We start from the raw sequence: 11577 nt of genomic DNA, 5'->3' as shown, positions 1-11577 counted from the left end.
TGTAATCAGTCGCACACACGCAGAGAGGAACGTGCGTATGGCTTGAGTTTGCTGATATCACTTCTGCGATATGAGCGAAGCTGGACGATATTCAAAAAAACAACACAATGAAAGTACTAAAGAAAACAACAATTCGTTTTACATTAGGCCACATACAGGTAACTGCCCAAATAAAGGAAACACCAACATCGTGTCTTAATAGGTCGTTGGGCCAGCACGAGCCTCCAGAATAGCTTCAATGGGCCTTGGCATAGATTCTACAAGTGTCTGGAACTCTATTGGAGGGGTGAGACCCTATTCTCCCAAGATAAATTCCATAATTTGGTGTTTTGTTGAAGCTCCAGAATCTCCCATAAGTGTTCAATTGAGTTGAGATTTCTGGTGGGTGGGTGGGTGACACGCACGCACGCAGGCATGCATGCACACACACACTTTATACCCCATATGATCCTTTGAGACCCGTCTTTCAAAGTCACTGAGATATCTTCTAGCCATGGTACCCAAAATAATGGGCAACTGGGCATTTTTATACATGACCCTAAGCATGATGGGATTTTAATTGCTTAATTAACTCAGGAACTACACCTGTGTGTAAGCACCTGCTTTCAATACACTTTGTATCCCTCATTTACTCAAGTGTTTCCTTTATGTTAGCAGTTACCTGTATATCTATAACACTTACCCCCGAATACAGGTGAGAGAGAGAGAGAACACATTGAATAATTCTGATACTAATCCTGAACACCACAGTAATGGAAAAAAGTACTACCTCAAAATGAGTGTAATAAGTCAAACAGTTAAACTGTGTATGGCAGCCCAGACTCACTAATAAGAAACTCAAGGCGAGCTGATTGAATCATTCCCTAAGGGATGTAACTTGTTCATCAGTAAACAACATACAGTATGCTGACTTTAGGAGTGTCAGAGGTAAAACCTCTCCCTCCCTGATTAGCGCCTGTTTGCCTGGGGCCAGAGCCTGATAACAACAGAGACCTGGGCCTGTTCACAATACTAAACACATTTCTTAAAGAGGACCCAGAGAATTAACAGTTTTATCACACTGTACTCACCTTCCCAAAGGTCAAAATTATTGATTTGCCATTAAGGTGTCATTAGACTGGAAATGGCTTGGGGGCAAATCTTTACAGAGGAGTTTTAACAAATACAATGTTTTAACAGGAAGGACACAACGATGTACAAGTCAGACACAATGTCATTGATGATGGCAAATGTTCAGAGTTTGGTGGTTGTGCATGCCTTGATATGATGGGGTTAATGAGGTCAAGTCTATCCCTCCCCTGAGGATCCCCTGTTGGGATGCATCCTGTGAATCTCGCCAGTGATCTCCATCATGGTAAGGTTCCTAGTCTCAGACATGTTGTACCACCCAAACACCCCAGACAGCAAACAGTAGTAGTCCAACTTCTCCTGTGTATAAACATACTGTGAGTGCATGTGTATGACATCAGCTGCCACGGTCCCACTTATCAAATAAGAGTCCCAATACCTATGTAATTACCGTGTAATTACAATCTAGGTACTCCTTGTCACTGTCACATAATACTTACAGTACCACTGTTATACCTGTTTGTGTAAGTGACAAGGTATGAGAGAGAGGCTGATGTGCTCACCACTGTTGAGGGTGCGCCGATAGTGAAGGCTGCTGACTTGAACGACTGGTTGAAGTGGAGAAGAAGAAGGTGAAGATGAGAACTATACTGCAGTAAGGGATCCAGGAGATTTGGATCTGAACAACAAATAACAACAAATGGTGTGGCTTATTGATGAGCCACTGATGTTGCCACCTATTGTAAAAGATTGATGTAACCCAGTGATAATATATAGGGACATTCAGTGGCATTATGAATGAATGACATTCATTCATAATGAGCATTGTTCCATTCATGGAAAAGATGTCACCCATGATGACAGAGCAGTGTGTTGCTTATAAAGTGTGATTTACCTGCAGGTAGAGTGACCCAGAAGACCATGGGTAACTGCCATGCATAGGTAATCCTTGTAGAGGAGCAGCCTTTTTCCTGTGCTATCAATGGCGAACATGCATTAGGATGGCAGATATGGCGTCATTGTTTTAGCACTATACATTGAATTTTTAAACTACGGTGCGCAACATGGTTCAATGTGCCAATAAATCAGCACAATCGACTTTGGAGCTAAAATTGGGATCATGTATACTATGCAAATGAACATACAAAAAAAGAGCAAACCCCACGGCATTGTACAATATGGCAAACTTAGCAAAAAGAGGAATTTGTGGTAAGTGCATGGGGCTGCCATCTGTATGCACCTCTGATATTACCATCACCTGTCATACCAATCCGTGTCAAGTAGTTACGGTAGAAGTTTCACTGTCGACTCCAGATAAATGACACGCCACGGGGGGGCACTCTGAGTACATACAGCGCCTTTAGAAATTATTCCACATTTTGTTGTGTCACAGCCTGAATTCAAAATGTATTAAAATGTATTTATTTTATCACCTATTTATAAAAAATAATGAAAAAGTGAAAGTGTTTTTATAAATTTCTGCACATTTATTGAAAATAAAATACAGAAATATCTTATTCAGATAAGTATTCACACCCCTGAGTCAATACATGTTAATTACCTTTCGCAGTCCTCCGGAGTAAAAATTCTTCAAGCTCTGTGAAATTGGTTGTTGACCATTGGCCATTTTCAAGTCTTGCCATAGATTTTCAAGCCGATTTAAGTTAAAACTGTAACTAAGCCACTCAGGAACACTCAATGTTGTCTTGGAAAGCACCTCCAGTGTATATTTGGCCTTGTGTTTTAGGTTATTGTCCTGCTGAAAGGTGAATTTGTCTCCCAGTGTCTGTTGGACTGCAGACCAAACCAGGTTTCCTCTAGGATTTTGCCTGTGCTTAGCTCTATTCAGTTCCCTTTTATCAGAAAAAACTCCCTAGTCCTTGCCGATGACAAGCATACCCATAACATGATGCAGCCACCACCATGCTTGAAATTATGAAGAGTGGTACTCAGTGATGTGCTGTGTTGGATTTGCCCAAAACATAACGCTTCGTATTCAGGATAAAGTTAATTCCGTTGCCACATTTTTTGCAGTTTTACTTCAGTGCCTTATTGCAAACAGGATGCATGTTTTGGAATATCTTTATTCTGTACAGGCTTCCTTAATTCCACTCTGTCATTTAGGTTAATATTGTGGAGTAACTACAATGTTAGTGATCCATCCTCAGTTTTCTCCTACCACAGCCATTAAACTCTAACTTTTAAAGCCACCTTCGGCCTTATGGTGAAAACCCTGACCGGTTTCCTTGCTCTCGGTACCCTTCTTTGTTAGCCATTGGAAAACCTCCCTGGTCTTTGTGGTTAAATCTCTGTTTGAAAATCACTGCTCGACTGAGGGACCTTAAGGATAATTGTATCCTGAACTTATTTAGGCTTGCCATAACAAAGGGGTTGAATACTTATTGACTCAAGACATTTCAGCTTTTCATTTTCTATTAATTTGTAAACATTTCTAAAAACATAATTCCACTTTGACATTATTAGGTATTATGTGTATGGCCAATGACACAAAAGGCTGTAACGCAACAAAATGTGGAAAAAGTCAAGGGGTGTGAATACTTTCTGAACGCACTGTAATTACAGGCTTGATAACATATAAGCTCTGTCAAACCCCTCCTTTTAAAGGTCAACCAAAACATGAAGAATGGTCATTTTCATTTCACAGTGTTCATAGTTCATCAATGTTAATATAGGGTTAATTAGGGTTAGTGGTGAGGGATATGTGAAATAGGACTCACACAGGCGGAAATCTCACACAGACCGGTTCCCAAGGCAACATGGCGCAACTGGTGGGTGGGGATCCTTGCCATATGCAACATGTCAAATTAGTAAAGGCACATCTGAAGAGGAGCAGAATGACAAAGTTCATCACTCAGTCAATCAGACATACTGTATCTAATTGAAAAAACGTACGATTCTAGGTAGGCTTTGATCAGAAAAGGACATGACCATGCCATTCTACATTTGTATACCCTTTTGCTCACTCTAACTCTAAACACACTGATCTCATGGATCGACTTCCTGCATCAACTCACAGCATTGAAGGTGACGAGGACGGTGAGGAGTTGCCAGCGTACGGCCTGGTCCAGGTCCAACACAGTGTGGCTGCGGACCCCAATCATTGAGGCGTGCTCCACCAGCATCTCTCCACCTCCACACTGTGGTCTCTGCTGCCCAACAGCCTGCGGATGGCTACAGAGGGGAAAGGCCAAATAAGATACACAGGTGGAAAAGGACATAAAGACAGCTAAATCAGGCATAATGGTAATGATGAGGATGACTATGATAACACTAATTGCAAGTACATTTTTGGTGAGGTAGTTTTCCTTAGGCAACCTGTTACCTGTTCATATTATCAAAGAGCTTCACCCAGGTGCTTACCTTTCTCACAGCCCTGGTGGTCGCCCCGGTCCAGCAGCAGGTATCGGGGTGACTCTGGGAGGAGGGGCAGGGTGGCAGGCTAGAGCAGGGCGGCCGCACCACTGAAGCCCAGCAACCACTGCCACCTGTCCTCTGTCCCCAATAACTCACTGCAAGGACAGAAGGCTATCACATGGCATCACATAGTGTTCGTTCACCACAGGTTAAACTGATATAAGCATCCCTGACTGACACACTAGAACCAGACAGCTCACCTGATCCCTAGAAGCTGACCTGAGAACTTCCCCATAGACACAAAGGTGGCTACAGACACAAACCACCATTCCTCACAGCCTTTAAAGGGTACATTACATTACCACATTGGTTGGAGGCTAACACCTGCAGCACACACTGGAAAGGACAAACCATATCGCAGACACAGTTAAGCAGCATAATTCCTCTAGTGAGATATTAAGACAGGTATAAAGATGACCTTGTTTTGTGGCCTACAGTAAAATAATGATATCAATTCAAAAGATGAAAATCAGCTGACCTGCATTAACGCCGTAGAGGAAATGTCGAACCATGATCATCTCAAAGGACATGGCCGTTTTGCTCAACAGCATCATCACAGCACCGCCAATGACAAACAGGTTGTTCAATAACAGGCATCTCTTTTTGGAAAGTGTGGTGGACAAAATCATCATAATTAATGTCCTACTACATCAAATAGTAACCACACCTTCAAATAAACAGAAACCTCTGGAGGCACCAGATGCAGACGATGAAGGACCAGATAAGTCACTTTCCACTGCTCTTAGGAGATCCTATGCCGCTGCAGGCATGTGGTGTTCACCACCTCCTTTATGACCTGCAGTAACACCAAGAGGGTGGCTGTGACGCTATGGAGGTTGGGTCAATCAAACATTTATGGTTCTCAAACCATTTCTCATTTTCATTGGCATGTATCCAACTGAAGTTGTTAGTTTGTTGAGATTTTTTTTTATTCAGAGCTATTACACTCAGTTCCAAAACAATAAGGTAACAATAACTGCACTTGTTTTGCAAAGCCACATTTATCTGGTAATACTGTCGTGGTCTACTCTTGACATTTTAATACTTTTGATGTGGATTTACAGTACTCACAGAAGTGAGGTCAGGACAGATACACAAAAGTATGTGGACACCTGCTTGTCGAACATCTCATTCCAAAATCATGGGCATTAATATGGAGTTGGTCCTCCCTTTGCTGCTATAACAGCCTCCACTCTTCTGGGAAAGCTTTCCACTAGATGTTAGAACATTGCTGCCGGGACTTGCTTCCATTCAGCCACAAGAGCATTAGTGAGGTCGGGCACTGACGTTGGGCGATTAGATCTGGCTCGCAGCCGGCTTCACAATTCATCCCAAAGGCGTTCGAAAGGGTTGAGATCAGGTGTTCCGTGCAGGCCAGTCAGGTTCTTCCACGCGGATCTCGACAAACCATTTGGACCTCGCTTTGTGCACTGGGACATTGTCATGCTGAAACAGGAAAGGGCCTTGACCAAAATGTTGACACATAGTTGGAAGATTGTCATTGTATGCTATAGCGTTAAGGTTTCCCTTCACTGGAATAAAGGGGCCTAGCCCAAGCCATGAAAAACAGCCCCAGACCATTATTCCTCCTCCACCAATCAATCAATCAATCAAGTTTATTTTATATAGCCCTTCGTACATCAGCTAATATCTCGAAGTGCTGTACAGAAACCCAGCCTAAAACCCCAAACAGCAAGCAATGCAGAAGCACGGAGGTTAGTACGGAGGTTAGTTAGGCACCAAACTTTACAGATGGCACTGTCTAGGCATGTGACATGTATGTAGCTAGTCCCTGGTTCAATGTAATGTCTTGAATGAGGGCAAATGTGACATCCAAAATAAAGATGCTTAACTGAAACTGGTGAAATGTTAACTCATACAGCTAAATGAATAACCAAAAGGATCAAACATCAAAGCAAACACACCGTGCCCTTATAATAACAAATGCACATCCTCGTAGGGAAGAATAAGATACAACTTATTATGTGTATCCTGCAATGTCAAGTGGTACCTGGAAAGAGATTCTTACACATTGCACACAATTGACATTAATATAATAATTGATCCAAAAGATTTGTTTAACTATTATTTAAAAATATATATTTATTGCCTTTCTACCTATATAAAACATGGTTGTTATGGACAAAGTCACATTGACAATTAAAATGAGCTAATAAAACCTTTGAATTTAAAAATAAGTTTCATGAATGAAACTACGTTCAAATACTAACCTCCACCCACCCCAAACAATTATTCTTCACTAGGAACATATACGTTTTGAGCCACAACCACTATTCTCAATATAATTAATTGTTGTATTTTCACCCCTCCCTCAGTCAATATGACAGATGTTGTAGCCGATCATGCTAGAGACAGAGGACAACTCAATGTATTCAGATCAAGCTCAGTGACAACCCCCCTTTCTCCAGCTCTGCTCCTTTCACAGCAGGACGTAGCGTGTGATACCTCCCCCTCGCTGTTCTCGCAGACGCTGGCAGTGACGCAGCATGCTGAGGATGCTCTGGAAGCGCTTGTCCACCTTCATCCGAGTGAACTCTTTAATGTCAGCCTCTACAATGAAAAACAGACCTGTAGGGAACACAGAGGAGTAGTGTGATAGTTTGTTTCCATTAGTATACAGGTTGTCATAACAATGCCATCTGGGTCAGAGAAGATAATGGCCCTTGCTTAGAGACAATTACTCAATGCAATGACCAACGTTGTTGTGTGTCAAAGGACAGCAAAGCAGAGAGCCTTCTTTAGAACAGAGTAGTTTGACTGAGGTACCTTTTGTGTCCTTGTTCTCTTCCTCCTTAAATCGTTGATGAAGCTTGCGTGTGGCATTATTAAGGGTTTTTGCTGACTGGTTCAAGATCTTGTACTTCCCTGTTACGGCTGTGTTAATGCTTTCCACAGCAGTGTTTAGCTGTTCATATGTCAAACGGCCTTTCATGTACCTAGAGAGAGAGAGAGAGAGAGAGTTACAGAGGAAAGATATCTTACAATAATAAAGAAAAAAACTTTTAAATAAATAAAGCTGCATTGCAGTATGTGGATATAGTGCTGCTGAGGAAGACTCACTGAGGGATGGTATCAAACTCTGGGCTGGTGATGAATTCCATCTCTCTGATCTGGTTTTTGGAGGTTTTCCTGGTGTGAACCTGCTGGACTGGCTGCACATTCACAGGTCCACTCTGACCCGCAGGCCCTATTCCACTGGGATATCAAAGGAGGGGCAAAATAGAGGACAACACATTTACTTGGTTTGTACTCAGTAGCTTCTCCTCTGGGCTCCCGAGTGGCGCAGCGGTCTAAGGGACTGCATCTCAGTGCTAGAGGCGTCACTACAGATGCTAGTTCGATTCCAGGCTGTATCACAACCGGCTGTGATTGGGAGTCCCATAGGGCGAAGCACAACTGGCCCAGCGTCGTAACGGTTTGGCCGTCATTGTAAATACGATTTTCTTTCTTAACTGACTTGCCTAGTTACATTTAAAAAATTATGACATCCTCCAACACACACACACACTATCCTTACTGGACTGCTGGCTGTCCCTTCCTGGGCATGTGTGTGGGCATGTTGTCCCTAAGGTTCTTTCCATCCTGCACATCCTCCTCGAAGAAACCCTCTAGTTCCTGTGAAAGAAAAAACAAATTTCACACTGACATACAGTACAAATAGCATACTTAAAGATATTGCAATCCAGACAAGCTAAAAGGACCCATCTAAAAATGTATTGTGAAGAATGCATGAAATACCTTTAAATGCTTCAGTAGGTCTTTTTGGCGGCCAACACATTTCTCAAACTGGTCAAGGAGTCCATCTATTGCAAGGATATCTTGTCCTATCTTCCCTAGAATGACCCGCTTGTCTTGATCTTTTGCTGAAAATTGGGAATAAATCATGATAAGTTTAAATTAAGTTATGCAAAACCATTGAGTTCCTGTTAGCTGAAACATTGTTTAAATACATGAGATAACAAGCTATAAATGACTTAAATGTAAATGTAATATATATATATATATATATATATATATATATATATATATACACACACACACACATCTCAGTTACCAATTGTCCGCAGCTCCAAGACACGTCTTGTGGATGAAATCCTGTCACTCAAGTGCAGGGTTATATCCTCAAGCTCACAATGACTCATATTGCTGAAAAGGAAGATGGGAAAAGGACCAGCTGTTCATTAAAATGAAGAAGAAAAAAAAGGCACAGGCTGGAAGACTTCCTGCTGTTCAGTCAATGTTCATTTTGACATATGAATCTTGAAGAATGCCTTAGCCTAAATGCCTCATGGGCTTATTAAATGTCTTCCACTATCATAACCCAAAATATAACGGTTAATTACCCCATTGTTTGTTTTTGTTGACGCTTGATGTCTTTTGTCTCAAAAAACAACGTTTCAGGAAAACAATGCCTTTCTAAAAACGTTACAAGTAACAGTTGCCAATAAAGAACGCATTTGAAGCTTTACAACATTCTTACAGTAGCTAGTTATATGTAAAGTTTTGGGGGGGGGGGAGTAGCTAGGAAGTGAAAATACATAATCAACCTCCTAGACTGTCAATCCTATCTAGCTCAATATTTGAATTTCGAGTAGCTGGCTGCATTCAACCACATCGAGTTAAATCATGGACACTTACTGACAATTGTGGCTGCTTCGCGTGATGTATTGCTGTCTCTACCTTGTTGCCCTGTGCCAAATAATGTTTGTACCATGTTTTGTGCTGCTACAATGCTATGTTGTTGTCTTATGTCTTTACGTATATAGTAGTGTTGTGGTGTCTCTTGTCGTGATGCGTGTTTTGTCCTATAATTGTATTTTTTTTTAAAATATTTTTAACCCCAGCCACCGTCCCTGCAGGATGCCTTTTGGTAGACCGTCATTGTAAATACGAATTTGTTCTTAACTGACTTGCCTAGTTAAATAAAGGTTCAATAATATTACATTTAAAAAAATGTAACGTTAGTCACAATGATGGCTAGCTAAGTTAGCTAACGTTAACTAGCTAGATAGTTAGCTAGCTTATCTGAATCCTCTCTGGCTCAACCGTCCAGTTAGTCAAAAACATTTCCTGACGTTAAAAATCCAAGTAACACAGAGTAACTTACCTAAAGTTATCAACTCGTAGTTGACTTTAAGTGTTTCCGAGATAGCTAATGTTCTGTTCTTCAACCTCCCTCACGCGGGCACAATTCGAATCTTACCGCTGTGTTCAGAATGATCATTGCTGCAATGCAGTTGCGCAGCCAACCAGATGGATTGCCCTGCCAATCTTTAAAACATCAAATCAAATGTATTTATATAGCCCTTCGTACATCAGCTGATATCTCAAAGTGCTGTACAGAAACCCAGCCTAAAACCCCTAACAGCAAGCAATGCAGGTGTAGAAGCACGGTGGCTAGGAAAAACTCCCTAGAAAGGCCAAAACCTAGGAAGAAACCTAGAGAGGAACCAGGCTATGAGGGGTGGCCAGTCCTCTTCTGGCTGTGCCGGGTGGAGATTATAACAGAACATGGCCAAGATGTTCAAATGTTCATAAATGACCAGCATGGTCAAATAATAATAATCACAGTAGTTGTCGAGGGTGCAGCAAGCCAGCACCTCAGTTGTCAGTTGGCTTTTCATAGCCGATCATTAAGAGTATCTCTACCGCTCCTGCGGTCTCTAGAGAGTTGAAAACAGCAGGTCTGGGACAGGTAGCACATCCGGTGAACAGGTCAGGGTTCCATAGCCGCAGGCAGAACAGTTGAAACTGGAGCAGCAGCACGGCCAGGTGGACTGGGGACAGCAAGGAGTCATCATGCCAGGTCGTCCTGAGGCATGGTCCTAGGGCTCAGGTCCTCCGAGAGAGAGAATTAGAGAGAGCATACTTAAATTCACACAGGACACCGGATAAGACAGGAGAAGTACTCCAGATATAACAAACTGACCCTAGCCCCCCGACACATAAACTACTGCAGCATAAATACTGGAGGCTGAGACAGTTTTCGTAAAATGTTTTTAATAATTGACATTGGTGGGGGCCTTGCGAAACTGCAGTACCCCACTGCAGCCATGGCTCTGAATAACCTGACAAATCAACAACCGTTAGGACCCCTCCAGACGAATAAATAAAGCCCCAGTGATGCCTTCGGAAGAAGGAAAAGACGGCGGAAGTGTATGCTGAGCTCGAATGAAGCAGACCTTCGAGCTACAGTGGAATTACCTGGATTTCTGCATAAATTGGTCATAAAATTTCATCTGAACTTCATATAGGTCACAACAATAGACAGTCTGCTTAAACTAATAACAAACAATTATACGTTTTCATGTCTTTATTGAACACACCGTGTAAACATTAAGCGTAGGGTGGAAAAAGTATGTGAACCCTTGGATTTAATAACTGGTTGACCCTCCTTTGGCAGCAATAAACTCAACCAAACGTTTTCTGTAGTTGCGGATCAGATCTGCACAACGGTCAGGAGGATCTCTGTACTTTGCTCCGTTCATCTTTCCCTTGATCCTGACTAGTCAACCAGTCCCTGCCGCTGAAAAACATCCCCACAGCATGATGCTGCTACCACCATGCTTCACCATAGGGATGGTGACAGGTTTCCTCCAGACGTGAAGCTTGGCATTCAGGCCAAAGTGTTCAATCTTGGTTTCATCAGACCACAGAATCTTGTTTCTCATGGTCTGCGAGTCTTTAGGTACCTTTTGGCAAACTCCAAGCGGGCTGTCATGTGCCTTTTACTGAGGAGTGGTTTCCTTCTGTCCACTCTACCATAAAGATCTGATTGGTAGAGTGCTGCAGAGATGGTTGTCTTTCTGGAAAGTTCTCACATCTCCACAGAGGAACTCTAGAGCTCTGTCAGAGTGACCATCAGGTTCTTGGTCACCTCCCTGAAGAAGGCCCTTCTCCCCCGACTGCTCAGTTTGGTCGGGCAGCCAGCTCTAGGAAGAGTCTTGGGGGTTCCAAACTTCTTCCATTTAAGAATGATAGAGGGCACTGTGTTCTTGGGGACTTTCCATGCTACAGAAATGTATTGGTACCCTTCCCCAGTCCTGTGTCTTG

General features: G+C 42.4%; 2 protein-coding genes across 2 annotated transcripts; both read right to left on the bottom strand.

Moving 5' to 3' along the window:
• Positions 1-1287: 1287 nt before the first annotated feature.
• On the bottom strand, positions 1288-5630 carry slc2a11l (solute carrier family 2 member 11, like). Its single transcript, XM_071351964.1, is given in 9 exon segments — positions 1288-1428; positions 4104-4216; positions 4219-4260; positions 4450-4598; positions 4704-4827; positions 4982-5148; positions 5183-5227; positions 5229-5330; positions 5575-5630. Coding segments are annotated over 9 exon segments (939 nt in total).
• Positions 5631-6586: 956 nt separating this feature from the next.
• ska1 (spindle and kinetochore associated complex subunit 1) lies at positions 6587-9799 on the bottom strand. Its single transcript, XM_071350427.1, has 7 exons — positions 9632-9799; positions 8579-8670; positions 8263-8387; positions 8042-8139; positions 7585-7719; positions 7291-7460; positions 6587-7092 (listed from the first exon to the last, which is right to left on the bottom strand). Exons 2-7 carry the CDS (start codon positions 8664-8666, stop codon positions 6944-6946), a joined length of 765 nt encoding a protein of 254 aa, XP_071206528.1. The 5' UTR covers positions 8667-8670; positions 9632-9799; the 3' UTR covers positions 6587-6943.
• Positions 9800-11577: the final 1778 nt, after the last annotated feature.

This window comes from Salvelinus alpinus, chromosome 18 (genome assembly GCF_045679555.1).
Source record: "Salvelinus alpinus chromosome 18, SLU_Salpinus.1, whole genome shotgun sequence".
NCBI lineage: Eukaryota > Metazoa > Chordata > Actinopteri > Salmoniformes > Salmonidae > Salvelinus > Salvelinus alpinus.
Note: the sequence above shows the minus strand (reverse complement) of the source record. Positions and strands in the feature narration are given on the sequence as shown.